Below are 19,038 nucleotides of genomic sequence, written 5' to 3'. Positions count from 1 at the left end.
AGGGCTAAGGCCCTAGGGGCTGATCTGGGGGCACTTGCCTGTGGCCACCCTGGCTAGGGCCACGGTAGGACTCTGCGGGAGTATCAAGGCCCAAATGGCAAAGCCAGGCTCTGCCCCATCTGCCCTGAACAGGCCCTGGAGGGGGACAGTGGCGTCTCCTTGGCCTCCCCTAGCTGCCTGCCCACCCTCAGGCCCCTGTGACTCACACCCCACCTCCACCCTCCTCCTCCCCAGCAAAAGGCAGGGTGGGGAGGAGCTGTGGGTGGGGGGTCAGAGTGGTCAGAGTGGCATGCCACCACACACACAGACACACACACACGCGCGCGCGCGCGCGCGAAAGGAGAGTTTCTCAGGGTGTGGGTTTCTGTGACCACCGGAACAAATTATCCGTAACTCAGTGGCTGACAGCAACTCAAATTCATTCCCTCATAGTTCTGAGGTCGGAAGTTCTTTTTTGTTTGCTTTTTTGAGATGGTGTCTCATTCTGTCACCCAGGCTGGAGTGGCACAATCTTGGCTCACTGCAACCTCCACCTCCCAGGTTCAAGTGACTCTCTTGCCTCAGCCTCCCAAGTAGCTGGGATTACAGACATGCACCACCACGCCCGGCTAGTTTTTGTATTTTTAGCAGAGATGGAGTTTCACCATGTTGGCCAGGCTGGTCTCGAACTCCTGACCTCAGGTGATCCACCTGCCTCGGCCTCCCAAAGTGCTGGGATTACAGGCGTAAGCCACTGCGCCTGGCCTGGAAGTTCTAAATCAGTTTCCCTGGGCTAAAGTCAAGATGTTGGTGGGGCTCTTCCTTCTGAAGGCTTAGGTGGGAGGAGAAATACCTGTCCCTGCCTTTTCCAGCTCCCAGAGGTGCCCGCACTCTTCAGCTTGGGGCCCCTTCCTCCATCTTCACCGCCAGCAGCGTGATGCCTTCCAAACTCTCTGCCCTCGTCAGTGCATCTCCGTCTCTTTACCCCCGCCTCTCCCTCACACAGCCCCTTGTGATTACAAAGTCCTTTTCAACACATAAAGCTTCGCATTCACAGGTTCTGGGAACTAGGGCAAGAGACAGGCCCATCACACCCAGGCTGCTTCCGAGGGGCAGGGAGCTCGGGACCCAGAGCAAGCAGGCAGGGATGGTGGGGAGCCGAACTCGGGCCCCCTCACTATCCCAGACCCCATCCAGCCTGAGGCTTCAGCCGATATCCTCTGGCCTTCAGAGGCCCCTGAGAGCAGGTGCTTCCAGTGAGACCTAGGTTGAGTCCCAGCTCCCGCCCCAGTTCACCTGGGCAGTCCCTGTACCGCTTTTTTTTTTTTTTTTTTTTCCTTTTTTTCTTTTTTTGAGTCAGAGTCTCACTCTGTCACCCAGGCTGGAGTGCAATGGTATGACCTCTGCTTACTGCAACCTCTGCCTCCCACGTTCAAGCGATTCTCCTGCCTCAGCCTCCCGACTAGCTAGGACTATAGGCGCTTGCCACCACGCCCGGCTAATTTTTGTAATTTTAGTAGAGATGGGTTTCACCATCTTGGCCAGGCTGGTCTTGAACTTCTGACCTCAGGTGATTTATGGCCTCGGCCTCCCAAAGTGCTGGGATTACAGGTGTGAGCCACCGCGCCCAGCCGCCCTGTTCTGAGCCTCAGTTCTGAACCTTAGTTTGCTCATCTGAAAAACGCGAGTACTGAGCTCACCTTAAAGGTTGCTATGGGGATGAAAGGTCATCCACAGGACCTAGCACAGAGCAGGGTATAGGTGGTACCCTTGCTGTGAACGTGGAACGGTGTTGCTGGGGGAGACACGGGTGCAGGGTTGGGGTGGGTGGCTGGAGTGGTCACGGCCTCAGCTGGCTCCTGTCCAGGACCAGCAGGGTGCAGACAAGGTCCTTTAGGGCCCCGCCCTGTGCTCCGACCCTAGCTATGGAAGCCAGCTCTTGCCACCAACATCCACCTCGCCCTGGCCCTAGCTGGGACATGCATCCCTGTGGCCCTGTGTCCTGGCCCCATGTCAGACCTGGGTTCAGACCCCAGACCCTGACATTAGCAGGGGATCCTGATCAAGTCCCTTTCCTCCTCTGGCATCAGTTTCCCGATTTGTAAGCTGAAGACAGTCACCCTAGCCTGGAGGTGGATTTGTGCTGAGTGAGAAGTGAAACATTGCCTGCCCTGCGCCAAGCTGGTGTCTTGGGGCCAGGCACTGCTCCTGCCTGCGCCTCCACTTCAAGGGGGAGGTGGGCCCAGCTCTCTAAAGCCTCAAGCTTTTGGGACACACAGGCCTGGCATGAAGGAAGTGTCCCATCACGGTTGAGGCCCTCCGGCCGAAACACACAGAGGGCTTGTGTTGGGATGGACTGCAGGGGTGGGGCTGTGGGAGCTCCTCCCACCCCCAGTAGGGGTGTCCTGCAGTGGTCGGCCCTGCTGGGGATCCCAGAGGTGAGAGCAACTGGCGGGGTGCTGGCTCAGAGGGTTTGGGCACCCCCATGTGCCCTCATGGCATTTTGGGGCCCGCTCTGGATCTGGGGCATCTTTTGGGAGTTTCTCTAGAGCCCCTGGGGCTGGGGGAGGCAGGAAGGAAGGGCAAGACACATCCCCTGAACTCCTGAATTCGGATGCCAGGAGACACAGGCTGGGGCCAGGCCTAGGGCACAAGCACAGAGCCCACGGAGGGTATACTGACAGCTAGTGCCTGGGTGGGGGTCACCGGGCCACTTGTCCCTGCCGGAGCCTCCAAGCTGGGCACCCTCATGTCCCAGATCCTGAGGCTGGCCCAGGCCCTCCCCCACACAGGCCCTCCCCCACACAGGCCCTCCCCCGGGGCTACTCAGCTCTGCCTGCAGGGCACGCCCCCGAGGCCACTCACGTCCCACCTCCTCCTCCAGCGGGAAGATGTGAAAGCACAGCCTGCTTGGCCCCACAGCCCAGAAGAGCACGGCCTTCATGGCTGGAGGCCCCACAGGGGCGCAGGGGCCAGACCCAGTCAGGAGCGACCTGGAGCTGCCTGGGAGCTGGCAGGGAACAGGGACAACGGGCCTCGAGGAGGGAGGGAGGGAGGGAGGAAGCGGATTAGGATGGGGGGCCTGGGGAGTGGCAGGTCAGCCTTCGTGTCTTTATCTGTCACCCACCAGCCTGGGAGAGCCCGATGGGGACATGTCTCTGCAGCCTTGGCACTGGGTGGCAGGCCTGTCACGGGCTGGGGGCAAAACCTCACCAAGAGATGAGGAGTGGGCACTCAGGAAACAAGCTCTGGGGTCCTGGTTTAGGTTCTGTTAGGGAGGCCAGCCTTGCATCCACAGTTCCCTTACAAGCATTTCCTGTGCTGAGTGCAGTGGCTCATGCATGTAATCCCAGCACTTTGGGAGGCTGAAGTGGGTGGATTGCTTGAGCTCAGGAGTTCGAGATCAGCCTGGGCAACATGGCAGAACCCTACCTCTACCAAAAAAAAGAAGGAAAATTAGCCAGGAGTGGTGGCACACACCTGTTGCTACTGCAGAGGCTGAGGTAGGAGGATTGCTGGAGCCTGGGAATTCGAGGCTGCTGTGAGCCATGATTGTGCCACTGTACTCCAGCCCAGGTGTCAGAGCAAGACCCTGTCTCAAAAGAAAAAAAACCAAATATTTTCTGCCTACAGAATCAACATCCGTGGAGGAAAGTGTGGAAGGTGGACCCCAGCAAAGCGCTCAGCACCCGAGTGCCCCGGCTTGCCTTCTTCCCACACCAAGCCCACCTCCAGTTCTTTGGCTCCTTGTTTATTTACCTACGCCTCCCTCTGGGAACTCTAAGCTCCAGGAGGCTGTTCTCTGCTGAATCTATGCCCTGGACAGCCCAGTGCCAGCAGTCAATGAATGAATGAATGAATGAATGAATGAATCGATCAATGACTTAGATTCAATTCTCATGACAGAGCAAGCCTTACACCTGACCCGGAAATAAAGTCTTTGCAGGGGTAATTCAAGCGACTCTCTGGAGTCTAACTAAGGATCTGGAGATGAAGTCATCCTGGGCTTAGGGTGGCCCTAAACGCAATAACTAGCGTTTTTACAAGAGAAAGGAGAGGGAGCTGGTTGTGGTGGGTCTCACCTGTAATCCCAGCACTTCAGGAGGCCAGGTGGGCGGATTGCCTGAGGTCAGGAGATTGAGACCAGCCTGGCCAACAAGGTGAAACTAAACTAGTCTCTCTAAAAAATACAAAAATTAGCCAGGCATGGGGGTGGGCGCCTGTAGTCCCAGCTGCTCGGGAGGCTGAGGCAGAAGAATTGCTTGAACCTGTGGGGATGGAGGATACAGTGAGCCAAGATCATGCCACTGCACTCCAGCCTGGGTGACAAAGCAAGATTCTGTCTCAAACAAAACAAAAACAAATCTCAAAAACCAAAAACAGGTGCGATGGCTCATGCCTGTAATCCCAGCATTTTGGGAGGCCGAGGCAGGCAGATCACAAGGTCAGGAGATCGAGACCAGCCTGCCCAACATGGTGAAATCCCATCTCTGCTAAAAATACAAAAATTTGCTGGATGTCGTAGCAGGTACCTGTAATCCCAGCTACTTACTCCAGAGGCTGAGACAGGAGAATCGCTTGAACCCGGGAGACGGAGACTGTGGTGAGCTGAGACCGGGCCATTGCACTCCAGCCTGGGCAACAAGAGTGAAACTCCGTCTCCCCCCCCAAAAAAAAAAAAAAAAAAAGAGTGCAAGAAATGGCTCTGTGCTAGGGTGCCTGGAGCTGACACGGGCCTAAGGGCTGGGAAACCCAGAGAGACCCAGGCCCAGAGCCCGGCAGGTGCCACGGGGAGGGGCTGGCATTTCTCTGCACTCTGCCAGGCTGCTGAGTAAAATCTGATGGAGGGACTCAGGCAGACTCTCCCTGCAAGGCCTCCCTGAGGTCTGAGAAGACACTTGAGACTCAGAGCCCACTCCAGGGTCACAAAAGGCGGGGTGAGGGCAGTGTGTAAGCCCTCAGAGCCAGCACCCAGCCAGTGCCCCCACCTATCTGGGGACCCGGAGCAGGATGCGCCAGCTCGGGGGTGGGAGGGAGCTCACCAGGCGGCTGTGGGTGGGTGCTCAGGGACTGGCTGACTCCTGTAGAGCCCTCCAAATGTCATCCCTACAAGGACACCCTGACACGGGTCTATTGCGTGAGTCTGGGCTTGAGCTGTGAGGTACAAAGGACCTACTGTGTGCTACGTACTGTGCTGAGGGCTTGATTTTGCATGTCCAGATTTCATCCCTACAGCAGCCCCGTGAGGTGGGCACTGTTATCAACCCGTTTTATTGATAAGGAAGTTGAAGGGCGCAGAGGTGAAGTGACTTACAGAGTTGGGATTTGGAATAAGTCTGCTTAGCTCTTTCCTCTAAATTGCAGCAGAGAACAAGGAGAGAGAGAGTTTTCTCTCAAAACTGGAGGACCAGAACAGAACTCTCTCTTTCTCTCTTTTTTTTTTTTTTTTTTTTTGAGATAGGGACTTGCTGTCTCCCAGGCTGGAGTGTAGTGGCACCATCAGGCTCATGGCAGCCTCGATCTCCCTGGCTCAAGTAATCCTCCCGCCTTGGCCTCCCAAAGTGCTAGGATTACAGGTGTGAGCCGCCGTGCCAGGCGGAGAACACAACTCTTAAGACACTGCAGTCGCTGGGCCAGTGAGGTTTCCCAACAGGAGTCCTTCCTTCACTGTTCCCACCCCAGCCCTCCCCATAGGGAGGAAGGCAAATATCCGCTGACGGAGAGGGAAGCAGAGGCAGGCACCAGCCAGCCCTCGAGCAGTTTGCGACTCACAGACAGAAGAGAGGATCTTTGCAGAGGGTCTCGCTGGCAGCCCTGCACCCACCATGACGCTCACAATGCATTCAATGAACTGAAAAAAACGTGTCTCCAAGTGACAGCCGGGTTCCTGGTGGCCAAGACCACAGCCGGAGGAGCATCTGCCAAGATTTCACTGCCAGGTGTGGGGGCGAGGGGGCAGCGTCCGCAGCCTCCCCGAACAGCCTGCCTCACTTTCCCCCGGCCCCCATTTTCCTAGGGAGTAGAGACGCTGGGAGTTCCACTAAATCAGCCTTCTCTTTTCCGGATCCCAGCCTCGCTCCTCAAACACAGCTGGGGGAGGGGGCTTCCCGGGCCCCTGCTTGTCTGGGAATCACCCCCGGAGAAGGGTCCTCCACGGACCGCCGCGCAGCGCCGCACCCCTGCTGACAGCTGGAGGACGGGAGGCCTATCCAGGGAAAGCGTAAGGAACCTTAAAGAGACACAGGAAGCCTGAGCGACCCACCCACTGCGCCCCGAGGCTCCCGTGCTCAACTGCAAAATGGGAAAAACACTTCCTGCTCCGTTAACCTCCCGGGTTGTCACGAGCACCGGAGTGGAGACGTGGAAAGACCCCGGGTGGGAGGCAGGCACGCGAGTTCCAGGCCCACTCCGCCGCCCACCGCGGGGTGCTTCTGGGCCAGCCCCGGGCGCCGGCGGGCCTCGCTCGCGTCCCCGTGTTCTGGAACCACGCGGCACTCAACTTTGCTCCAGGCCCGCACCACTCCGGAGGAGCAAGTTCTCTGCAAACTGAAGCGCCGCGCCGCCTTCGGCACCGTTCCCAGCTCGGGGCGGCCCGTCGTCCGCGGACTGGCTCGAGGGTCCCCTCCCCCGGCTCCGGGACCCCGGACTGGCCAGGAGGGCGCGGCCTTACCTGTTCCAGGTGGCGTTGGCGCAGGCCCGGCGCTGCTGCGTGCCCCGCTCGTCCGCCGCGGCGGCCGGCTCTCTCTTGCCCAGGTCACTGAGGCTGGGCGAACTCATGAACTTCAACCTGCGGAGAGTCCTCATGGTGACCCGGGCGCCCCGCGCCGCGCCCTGCGCCACGCCGCGCTGAGGGCCCCGGGCCGGCGCTGCGCCCTCTACGCGGAAACTCGGGCGAGAGCAGGAAGCCGAGCGGCCCCGCGGGGTCCCGCCCCGGCCCCGCGCCTCCGCCTCGGGTCCCGCGCCCGCCGCGCCGCCGGGTTAATCATTGCCCGGGGCCGCTCAGCGTGGAGCGCCAGGCGCGCGGCCAGCACCGACCCAGCGCAAACGGAGACCGGGGGCGGGCCCGGGGGCGGGGGCGGGTCGCGGCGCCCCGGGGGGCGGGGCATGGCGGGCGGGGCGGGGCCTCCGGCGAGGGGGCGTGCACAAGAGGCGGGGCCTCCGGGGAGGGGGCATGCATAAGAGGCGGGGCCTCCGGCGAGGGGGCGTGCACAAGAGGCGGGGCCGGCGTCTCCGCGGCCGCAGCTGCCAAGACGCTGCGCTCGGTCTGCCCTCTGGGGTCGTGCTCACCCTCCTCCCCTCTTCCGAGGGCCCCACGTGCCCACAGGAAACCAACACGCAGAGGGCGCACGGCCCAAGCCCAAGCGCCGCTCCCCGCCCAGCACTGCGGTTGCAGCCACACGATGTCCAGCGACCCTCGTGGTCTCTCCCTCCACATCCCTCCCTGCAAAGGCTGTGACACAGAGGTGCCCCGGTACCCCTCACCTGAACACAGGCTGCCCCCCTGCCCCCCAGTTCTCATGAGGACTTTGGGTAGACGCCTTCAGTCCTCTCTGGGCGCCTCGGCTCAAGAACCCACCCTACCCGAGCTCAGCCTAGACACCCTCGGACAGAACTTCAGCATTGCCTGGCTGCCTGGAGGATTTGCTGGAGTGGTTGGCTGAAGAAGTAAAGGGTTTGCTACTTATCCCCCACCCCAGGTCCCTTGGATGGTAAAACCAAGCAGTCTCCCAAGTCCCTGTGGTGGGAGCAGAGTGAGCCCAGTGAAGGAGGGCACAGCTGGTGCTTCCTGCCTGCTTTGTAGAGCACTTTTAGATGGCAGATCTCACATGAACTACTTCCGTCAGGCAGAGGTTCTTCTTCTCCCCATTTTCCAGCTGAGGACATTGAGGCTCACAGGGTGAAATACTTTGCCCAACATTGTGCAATCAACAAACGGCAAACTTGAGCCTCACCACACAGAGCATCCAGCCCTTTGCACAGGGCCCTCCTCAGTCCCCAGCTTCTCGGATTACCACAAGGCTTGCCAGACCCTTCCATCAGATGGGGGGCGACAGTCATAGCTCCAGGAGCTGGGAGAGCCCCATATAAAATGTAAGAGAGCTGGGTGCGGTGGCTCACGCCTGTAATCCCAGCACTTTGGGAGGACCAGGTGGGCGGATCACCTGAGGTCCGGAGTTCAAGACCAGCCTGACCAATGTGGAGAAACCCCACCTCTACTAAAAATACAAAATTAGCCAGGCGTGGTGGCTGGTGGGTGCCTGTAATCCCAGCTACTAGGGAGGCTGAGGCAGGAGAATCGCTTGAACTTGGGAGGCAGAGGTTGTAGTGACAGGGATTGCACCACTGCACTCCAGCCTGGGCAACAAGAGGGAAATTCGGTCTCAAAAAATAATAATAATAAAATAAAAATAAATAAATAAAATAAAATGTAAGAAAGCCTTGTGAAGAGTCTTTGTTTAGTGCAAATCAACCAGCGTCTCCTGAGCACCTCCTGTGTTCCAGACACAAATACCATCGTCTTCGGGAGACAGAGCCGTAAACAGACAAACTGGCTCATCAGTGAAGCGGATGGATGGGTCGGCTCATGCCACAGGCAGCTACAGCTGCTTTATACACGTCAAGTGCTGGACACATTTTGCTTTTCTTTTTGAGACAGAGTCTCACTCTGTGGCCCAGGCTGAATGCGGTGGCACCAACACAGTCACTGCAGCCTCGACCTCCTGGGTTCAGGCAACCTCCCACCTCAGCCTCCTGAGCGGCTGGGACTACAAGGTCGGTGCCACTATGCCCGGCTAATTTTCTTTTTTTATGACAAAGTTTCGCTCTTGTTGCCCAGGCTGGAGTGCAATGGCGCAATCTTGGCTCACTGCAAGTTTCCACCTCCTAGGTTCAAACAATTCTCCTGCCTCAACCTCCCGAGTAGCTGAGATGACAGGCACCCGCCACCATGCCAGGCTTTTTTTTTTTTTTTGTATTTTTAGTAGAGACGGGGTTTCACCGTGTTGGCCAAGCTGGTCTTGAACTCCTGACCTCAGGTGATCCTCCCACCTCAACCTCCCAAAGTGCTGGGATTACAGGCGTGAACCACCGCGCCCGGCCCCCTGGTTAATTTTTTAAATAGAGATAGGGTCTTGCTATGTTGCCCAGGCTGGTCTCAAACTGCCGGACTCAAGCAGTCCTCCCGCTCTGGCCACTCATAGTGTTGGGATTACAGACATGAGCTACCGCACCCAGCCCATGCTCTCAAACTCCCAGGAACACTGTAGCTTAGATCCCAAACCAAACTTCATAGCCAGACAAGGATTCCCTACCTTATCAGTATAAAAAGAAACATATAAAATTACTAAAGCATGTACTGAATTGTCTCTGGAAAGAATCAAAACGGAGGATAAGCCCAGGTCCGTGACTCCTCGGAGGGGCCTTTGAGACGCGCTTGCCCTCGGGCTGCGGGTCCCTCCCCCGCCCCAGAACGTCTTTCAGAGAAGTTAGAGAAGTTAGCAGTCCCTGTCTCTGACCGCCTTCACTCTCAGTTAGGCTCAGAGGTTCTCCTCTTGTCACCAGATGACTTTCTTTCCATCCTATGCCATAAACCAGGGGTGCATGAATCATAACTTGTTCGCTGCTACGGCCCCTGTGCCTAGAACAGAACGGGTGCTTCACAGATACCTGATTTAACGGATGGACGAACATTTATCTCATAAGAGTAAAGGGATTACACTGGACCACACTGGTGAAAACGCCTCACAAAAGTGCCCAGGCTAGGCCGGGTGTGGTGGCTCACACCTGTAATCCCAGCACTTTGGGAGGCCGAGGCAGGCGGATCTCGAGGTCAGGAGATCAAGACCATCCTGGCTAGCACTGTGAAACCCCGTCTCTACTAAAAATACAAAAAATCAGCCGGGCATGGTGGTGCATGCTGGTAGCCCCAGCTACTCAGGAGGCTGAGGCAGGAGAATCGCTTGAACCGGGGAGGCGGAGGTTGCAGTGAGCTGAGATCACACCACTGCACTCCAGCCTGGGCGACAGAGTGAGACTCTGTTTCAAAAAAAAAAAAAAAGAAAATCTCCAACGCAGCAAAGCAGAGCCGCTGGGATCCAGAGGAGACGAAATGTTTCCCATGCTGGAGGCGGGCTCTCAGGAGGGGGCTGGCTTTGTGGGCTCAGCCGAGCCTTGTGGGAAGAGCTTGCTGGCCAAGGGCAGGGCAGGACTGGCAGGAGGGGCCGGCTCCAGAGAGGGAGGGAGGCCTGACTGCCTGGGGTAAGAAATCAGAGAGAAATGGGCGGAGGTGGGAGGCAGGAGGAGGGAAGCCGATGGGCTGTTGGGGGGCTGGAATGCTGCAGGACCGGCCAGAAATCCCGGAGGTGGGGTTGGCTGAGGAATTTTAAAGATATCTTTCAAAAAAGGCACCTCTAGTCAGCGTTGAGGAATTAGCTGTAACCTCTCGCTGGCCCCAGCCACAGATGTGTAAAATCGTCTCCGCCCAGGAGCCCAGCGCCAGGAGGGCAGTAGTGCTGCCGCCGGGTTTGGGCTGTGACGGGCAGAGAGGGCACAGTGTGGGGCTGCACAGCCCAGCTCCCTGTGCCAGAACGCCCAGGCAGAGGCCAGGAGGGGACAGAGCTGTCACAAACCCTCAGAGCAGGGGACAATCAGGGGATGAAGGGCGGAGTTCAGCCCCTAAGTGTGTTCTGTGTGGTCTGCAGTGTTGGAGGGGAAAAAAACCAAAAAAGCAAACTGCATGCGGCCAACATTTTACACCAGAGATTCACACAGAAACCCAGATTCTGGCCGCCCTGGAAGCATCAGATGACGGGCCTGCGGGGCCTGAGTCCCACGTGACAGCAGGCCCCAGGACTCCGGGTGCCCACCCAGACCTCCTCTCACTTATGGGGCTTTCCGGGTCTGATGAGGGGGCTGGGGAACCCAGAAATTGTATTGTAGAGGGGTCCCCTGGGCAGGGCTCATTTATGTCTGAGACCCAGGGAAGGGAAATGCCCCTCCGCTAAGGAAATGAGAGACAAACGGACACATTCATATGTCCCCAAAGCCACCAGGGTGACCCCCACTCTAGATTCACTCACATCCCCAAAGCCATCAGAGTCACCCCCACTCCAGACTCATCCACAACCCCAAAGCCACCAGAGTCTTCACAGACTCACTCACACACCCCCAAAGCCACGAGAGCAACCCCCACTCCAGACTCATTCACACACCCCCAAAGCCACCAGAGTGACCCCCACTCCAGGAAGGTACCAGGCCCGATGGCATCAACCACGTCCTCTCCTCCCCAGCACCCAAACTCATTCCAAACTCCCCTGGCCAGTGGGTGTAGGGAGCCAGTAGAGGACCCTGGTCACCAAGGGGGACCCTGATATCCTCAGAACTACCCTTCTGAAGGGCCGAAACCCCTAAGCCTGGCTCAGCCCCTCACTCACAGACTAACCACTGGACACCCAGGGACCAGAATGGACCAGTAAGTCAGGACAGTTCATGACCCCAGGAGTCTGAGCTTTAGTCCACCAGCAATACAAGTGACATCGTGATCTCTGGGACACCAGCCAAACGAAGGGAGGAGACAGCAGCCAACCGAAGGGGCCAGTTCGGGGCCCAGGGAGGGGCACTAGAGGCAGGGTACAGGCGGCCACTAAACCTACTGCCCCGTCTTGTCCCCACAAGGCTGTCCAGTGGGAGACCAGTCCCATTTTACAGACAGAACCAGAGGCTCAGGGAGGCCAAGGCTCTTGTCCAAGGTCCGAGTCAGCAAGTGGCGGAGCTGAGGCTGGAGCCCGGCCAGCCAGCCAAGCGGGAGAGAGAGACAGCCTCCAGCTCGCCCACTCTCCCGGGGGTGCTGCCATGCCTCGGGTGCTGATCTCAGCTGTCCGCGCCCTGCCCGCGTCCCGGGCACTGCCTGCTCTGGAGGGGCACTTCTGCCCCCTGGTGGCAAAGCCTGGTGTTCCCTCAAAGCCGACCAGAGAAAGTCCCTCTTGCACTGTGAGGAGCAGCCTGGTCAGTCCTGGACAACCAGGGAGAGGCCTGGCAACGTGCCGGGCACAGGAAGTCATGGAGATTGCCTGACTCTGTCCCCACAGTCTCTGCTATCCAGGCATATCCCATCCCTTCCCTGGGGTGGGCGAGGAGGGTGATGCCACTGCCCTATGAGGGCACAGAAAACATGCATGCACAGTCACTGGGCACACCAAGGGCTTGGTGACCACTGCTGGGGTGGTCACGTGGCAGGAGATTCCGGAGTCAGGGCTGCTACACTCCGGGAGCCCAGGGTACCCACGGTGACTCCAGCGCCAAATGGGCAAGGCCCCTCTCTGTGCACCGACTCTCGGTGACCGCCCGAGGCCTCGTGGCCAGTCAGCGCCCAGGGCAGGTTGGGTGTGAGGCCCGTCAGAAGCAACATGTATTGTGTTTCATTAATGGGAGAATCCAATAGAGACTCCCTTGTGCCAGGTTTGGGGTGGGTGCGCAGACAGTAAAGCTGGCGGGCTCCTCCTCTCTCAAGTCCCTACAGAGGAAATGCTCCCCTCTGGTGGCCCTCCAGGCAGGATCAACTGTTATTATTTCCATTTCATGGATAGGGAAACTGAGGTTGCCTGCGGAATACAGCAAGGGACAAGAAAGCCACAGTCCTTGCCACCATGAGGTGAGCCCACCGTCCCATCCTGGCTCTGCGACCTACTATGTTCACATCCTGGCCAGGCACAGTGGCTCATGCCTGTAATCCCAGCGCTCTGGGAGGCCGAAGAGAGTGGATAACTTGAGGTCAGGAGTTCAAGACTACCCTAGCCAACACCGTGAAACCCCGTCTCTACCAAAAATACAAAAAATTAGCCGGGTGTGGTGGCACATGCCTGTGGTCCCAGCTACTTGAGGGGGTGAGGCAGGAGAATCGCTTGAACCCCAGAGGTGGCGGTTACAGCGAGCCACGATCTGGCCACTATACTCCAGCCTGGGTGACAAAGCGGGACTCCATCTCCAAATCAATCAATCAATCAGTTTATGTCCGCCTTGAGGTTTGAAGACGGACCGTCTTTCCTTACGCTTCTCTTGACCATCTGATCTACCAGGACTCTGTCTGGCCCCTTCTCCACCCTGGTGGTCTGGTCCTGTGTATTCATGACACGTGCCCTCCCTTTGCTCTGGGTCCCAGTTCTAGGGGCCAGTTCCAGGAGCGGGCTCTGGCCAGCAGGTCCCTGGTCTTAATACACCAGACGTCACACATGCACCTGCATGAGATTCTCCAAGCCACCTTCCCACCTGTCAGCCAGGTCTTGAACATCAATCAGTTTCCAAAGTCTCTTTCGGGGCAGGTGTTCTGTAGCCGGATACTAGTCTCTCAATAGGTGCCTCTGTGGTACAGGGAGGTGGTTGTCCAAGCCCGAGGATGGCACTGCAGAGAGAGCCAGGTTTCAGAATCTCCCAAACTGGGTGTCTGCCCCCAGCTCCGTCACCTCCTTTGTGTCCAAGTTGTCAGAATCAGCCTGATGCAGTGGCTCAGACCTGTAATCCCAGCACTTTGGGAGGCCGAGATGGACAGATCACCTGAGGTCAGGAGTTCGAGACCAGCCTGGCCAACATGGCGAAACCCCGTCTCCACTAAAAATACAAAAAATAGCCAGGCTGGGTGGTGTGTGCCTGTAATCCCAGCAACTAGGGAGGCTGAGGCAGGAGAATCGCTTAAGCCGGGGAGGCGGAGGTTGCAGTGAGCTGAGATTGTGCCACTGCACTCCAGCCTGGGTGACAGAGCTGGATGCCATTTCAAAAAAAAAAAAAAAAAAGTTGTCAGAATCAAAATGGAGTCACTTGTGTTTTAAAAACCCTGACAGGCCACACTTTGGGAGGCCGAAGCAGGAGGATCACCTGAGGTTGGGAGTTTGAGACCAACCTGACCAACATGGAGAAACCCTGTCACTTTAAAAAAAAAAAAAAAAAAAAAGAGTGATCACAAAAGGCTCTACAAAAACCACAACCTTGCACAAAGGCCATTGCAACCATAACCGAAATACGTCTTCAAGGACATCTGCTCAGCAACTGCCTGTCCAGCCTCGGGCTGGTGCCACCCTTGTTACTGATCTTCGCAGCCAGGGATAATAATCTCAAAACAATCGCCGGGCGCGGTGGCTCAAGCCTGTAATCCCAGCACTTTGGGAGGCCGAGGCGGGTGGATCACGAGGTCAAGAGATCGAGACCATCCTGGTCAACATGGTGAAACCCCGTCTCTACTAAAGTTACAAAAATTAGCTGGGCATGGTGGCGCATGCCTGTAATCCCAGCTACTCAGGAGGCTGAGGCAGGAGAATTGCCTGAACCCAGGAGGCGGAGGTTGCGGTGAGCCGAGATCGCGCCATTGCACTCCAGCCTGGGTAACATGAGTGAAACTCCTTCTCAAAAAAAAAAAATAATAATAATAATAATAATAATAATCTCAAAACAATTATGTCATCCTCCTCTTTTTTCCTTTAAAAACCTTTGTCTTCCTTCAGATCCCTGAACACACACACGGTTTACTGTGGCACATGTATTCCCGTCGCAATGCCCGATTCTTGAAGAAATGTCGTTTTCGTGTAGACAGCTCTTCTCTGCTTGTCATTTTATCGTTATTTTTTTTTTTTTTTTTTTTTTTGAGACAGAGTTTCGCTCTTGTTACCCAGGCTGGAGTGCAATGGCGCGATCTCGGCTCACCGCAACCTCCGCCTCCTGGGTTCAGGCAATTCTCCTGCCTCAGCCTCCTGAGTAGCTGGGATTACAGGCATGCACCACCATGCCCAGCTAATGTTTTGTATTTTTAGTAGAGACGGGGTTTCACTATGTTGACCAGGATGGTCTCGATCTCTTGACCTTGTGATCCACCCACCTCGGCCTCCCAAAGTGCTGGGATTACAGGCTTGAGCCACCGCGCCCGGCCCTATCGTTATTTTTTGAGACAGTCTCCCTCTATGGCCCAGGCTGGAGTGCAGTGGTGTGATCTCGGCTCACTGCAACCTCCACCTCCTGGGTTCAAGCAATTCTCCTGCCTCAGCCTCCCAAGTAGCTGGGATGACAGGCATACACCACTGCACCCAGCTAATTTGTGCATTTTTAGTAAAGACAGGTTTCACCATGCTGGCCAGGCTGGTTCTGAACTCCTGACCTCAGGTGATCCGCCCGCCTCAGCCTCCTGAAGTGCTAGGATTACAGGCGTGAGCCATAGCGCCTGGCCTCTGCTTGTTATTTAGGTTGATATCTGCAACTCCTTCTCTGTCAGGCTTCAGTCTCTCTGTCCTTGGAGTGGGGAGATAAGGCCACATACCTCCTGGTGTTAGTGAGCACTTATGATGGGCCAGTGAGGGGCATCCACCCTTGCATTCCATAGCACTCCAAGGCAGGCAGCTACTCCCATCACCCTAGCTTATAGGTGGGTTAGTTGGGGCTCTGAACGGTTAGGTGATTTCTTCTAGGTCTCACAGCTGGGCCAGGATTCAAACTCAGGTGGGCAGGCGGGCTTCAGTGTCCTCCTACACTCACGAGGACTGTGGGTGTCTGGCAGTGACCCAGCACAGAGCGTCTGTACAGGGGCAGCAGTCGCCTTTCCTTTTTTTTTTTTTCGAGATGGAGTCTTGCCCTGTCGCCCAGGCGACAGGGCAGTGGTGCGATCTCAGCTCACTGCAAACTCCACCGCCGGGGTTCAAGCGATTCTCCTGTCTCAGCCTCCCGAGTAGCTGGGATTACAGGTGCCACCACACCTGGCTGATTTTTGTATTTTTAGTAGAGGGGGGGTTTCACCATGTTGGCCAGGCTGGTCTCAAACTCCTGACCTCGAGTGATCCGCTTGCCTCAGCCTTTCAAAGTGCTGGGATTACAAACATAAGCCACCATGCCAGGCCAGCAGCCACCTTTTCTCTTTTTTTTTTGAGACGGAGTCTCACTCTGTCACCAGGCTGGAGTGCAGTGGCGTGATCTCGGCTCACTGCAACCTCTGCCTCCTGGGTTCATGCGATTTTCCTGCCTCAGCCCCCCGCAAGCAGCTGGGATGACAGATGCCCGCCACCATGCCCGACTAATTTTAGTTTTTTTTACTAGAGATGGGGTTTCACCATGTTGGCCAGGCTGGTCTCGAACCCCTGACCTCAGGTGATCTGCCCGCCTCAGCCTCCCAAAGTGCTGGGATGACAGGTGTGAGCCACCACGCCTGGACTTTTTTTGAGACAGGGTCTTACTCTGTCACCCAGGCTGAAGTGCGGTGGTGTGATCATGGCTCACTGCAGCCTTGACCTCCTGGGCTCAGATGATCCGCCCACCTCAGCCTCCCTGGTGGCTGGGACTACAGGCACACGCCACCACACATGACTAGTTTATATTTCTGGTAGAGACAGGGTCTTGCTATGTTGCCAAGGCTCGTCTCGAACTCCTCGGATCAAGCAACCCAACCACCTTGGCCTTGGCCTCCAACACGCCCTGTTTTCACAATTTCAGCCTCCAGAACTGTGAGCGGACGAAATTCTGTTATAAGCTGCCTGGCCTATGGTCACTGGTTATGGCAGTCCCAGGACACAAACATGTTGCCTTTCCCCAAACAGAGCCCGTGCCCTGTCAGGCTCTGGCTGTGACCTCCAGGAAACCCCACGTCCAGATGGGGAAAGGTCCCACCCCAACACTGTAACCTCCGCCTCCTGGGTTCAAGCGATTCTCCTGCCTCAGCCTCCCGAGTAGCTGGGACGACAGGCGCCCGCTGCCACACCTGGCTAATTTTTGTATTTTTAGTAGAGATGGTGTTTCACCATATTAGCCAGGCTGGTCTCAAACTCCTGACCTCAAGTGATCTGCTGCCTTGGTGGAGCGGAGACAACCTCATTCCCTCTAGCCCTGGTTTCTCCAGGCAAAAAACATAAACTCCAGGACACAGGAGCCGGGAGGAGTAACAGCTGCAGACACATCCCAGCCTGGCTGTGCAACACCGCACAGCTGAGTCTGACCCTGTGCTGGGAGCTCATGCACTCCCTTTTTTTTTTTGAGATGGTGTCTCGCTCTGTTGCCTGGGCTGGAGTGTAGTGGCATGATCTTGGCTCATTGCAACTTCCGCCTCCCAGGTTCAAGTGATTCTCCTGCCTCAGCCTCCCCAAGTAGCTAGAACTACAGGTGCCTTCCACCACATGCAGCTAATTTTTGTATTTTTAATAGAGATGGGGTTTCACCGTATTGGCCAGGCTGGTCTTGAACTCCTGATCTCAGGTGATCTGCCCGCCTCAGCCTCCCAAAGTGCCAGAATTACAGGTCTGAGGCACCGCGCCTGGCCGAGCTCATGCACTTCCTAACCTTCATGTCTGCAGCCACCCGGCCTGGCAGGCCCAGGGAACATCCCCACTGGGCAGACCTGCAAACTGAGGCTCCCCACGGCAGGCAGCAGAGCAGGACGGGACTGCCGGGCTGACTTCCCACCTGTATCCTTCCCAAGGCACCTTCTTGGCTGGTAGCCTTTTCTTTGAAGAACCTCGGATGCAAGGAATGCCACTTGGGATGTCAGAGTTCACGCTGCGATGTGAAGCCCTGCCTGACACAGTCCCAGGAGGAGGAGGAGACGGGTGTGGGCTTGGTGAAGGATTTGGGGTGTGTGGGATCTGGGGGCTTAGGCGGTGCTTTTTCACTCATTCTTTCATTGCTCTTCCAAACAGCGCTGGGAGGCAGGAATGATTATCCCCGTCAGCAATTCCGATCCCACACAGTAGGTAGGCAGGAAACAGCCCATCAAAACTTGGCCCATGTTCCTGAAGTCAGCAACTGAGCCCACAGAGCCAACTGTGGAGGTGCTGTCGGCTCCTCTGGGCGCTGCCAAGGCCCGGGCTTCCCTTGTGGAGGAAGGGTGCCCACCTGGGGTGGCATCCACCAGCCATGCCCCCACTTCTGCTACCAAGGTGGAGGTTGCAGTTAGCCAAGATGGAGCCACTGCACTCCAGCCTGGGCGAAAGAGCGAGACGCCATCTCAACAAAACCAAACCAAACCTCTGAGATAAGCCCCCGTCCCCACCATTTTTCCACGGCCCTTCTGCCCAAGCCACCCGTGACTTCCGTGGTGCGAAATCCAAAGCTGAAGTCCCAGCCTGCACGGAGCTCAGTCCTTGAGCACACTTGGTCCCTAAGGGAGGCTACTTAGGGTGTTTATCCTTTTCGGATAATCTGGCTACAGAGAGTCTCCGAAGTGTGGTTCCCACGTGCCGCCAGATGCTGCAGGGATTATCCCATGGGAATTTCCAAGCCACATCTGGCCCTGAGGGTGTCTGATAAGGGACGAAAGATGTGTACAGATGGGAAGATGAGACACCAAGCTGGCAGGTGGCTCAGCTGGATTCCTCGGAATGCCAAAGATGGCCTGTGGTTCAGCAGAATGATTGGACAGGTGGGCAGGTTTGGTAAGGTCCCGGTAAGAAGTGGTAATAAACGGGAGGGTTATTATTACATTGCCTTCATCACATGAAGATCAAGAGACTGGGCAATTTAGAGAACTGGAAAACCTGAAAATGCCCTTCCTGCCTATGTCCTAGAAATGCCAGATAAGAAATGATAAAATCTTCTACAATCGAGCTTGTAAGAAAGTGAGGAACATCAGGAGCCAGCATGATGACATTCTAATTCCCCTTAAGATATATATTTATATTATAATATTATAACGTGTAAGATAGAAGATGTAATGCCACATTAAAAAAAATTTTTTTTTTTTTTTTTTTTTTTTTTTTTTGCCCGGGCTGGAGTGTGGTGGAGCGATCTCGGCTCACTGCAACCTCCACTTCCCAGTTCAAGCAATTCTCCTGTATCAGCTCGCCGAGTAGCTGGGATCACAGGCATGCACCGCCATGACTGGTTCATTTTTGTATTTTTAGTAGACATGGGGTTTCACCATGTGGGCCAGGCTGGTCTCGAACTCCTGACCTCAAGTGATCCACTCACCTTGGCCTCCCAAAGTGCTGGAATTATAGGCATTAGCCACTGAGCTTGGCCACATATAAGATGAAATAACACCTGCCAGGCGCGGTGGCTCAAGCCTGTAATCCCAGCACTTTGGGAGACCGAGGCAGGTGGATC

General features: G+C 56.4%; 1 protein-coding gene across 2 annotated transcripts in view; it reads right to left on the bottom strand.

The window, feature by feature from the left end:
* PRR5 (proline rich 5) overlaps window positions 1–19,038 on the bottom strand; it is a 57,940-nt gene that overhangs the window by 28,588 nt on the left and 10,314 nt on the right. Inside the window, exon 2 of one of the 2 annotated variants that reach the window (XM_032261423.1) lies at window positions 6,650–6,766. In XM_032261423.1, coding sequence (XP_032117314.1) covers window positions 6,650–6,766 — 117 coding nt within the window. Of the gene's footprint in view, window positions 1–6,649; window positions 7,034–19,038 lie in introns of those variants that run through there. The other variant, XM_032261424.1, reaches the window with a different exon arrangement.

The sequence above is a fragment of the Sapajus apella genome, unplaced genomic scaffold, assembly GCF_009761245.1.
Source record: "Sapajus apella isolate SASKATOON/1434 unplaced genomic scaffold, GSC_monkey_1.0 scaffold123, whole genome shotgun sequence".
Lineage (NCBI taxonomy): Eukaryota > Metazoa > Chordata > Mammalia > Primates > Cebidae > Sapajus > Sapajus apella.
The sequence above is the reverse complement of the archived record's forward strand: the minus strand, read 5'-3'. Positions and strand labels throughout refer to the sequence as shown.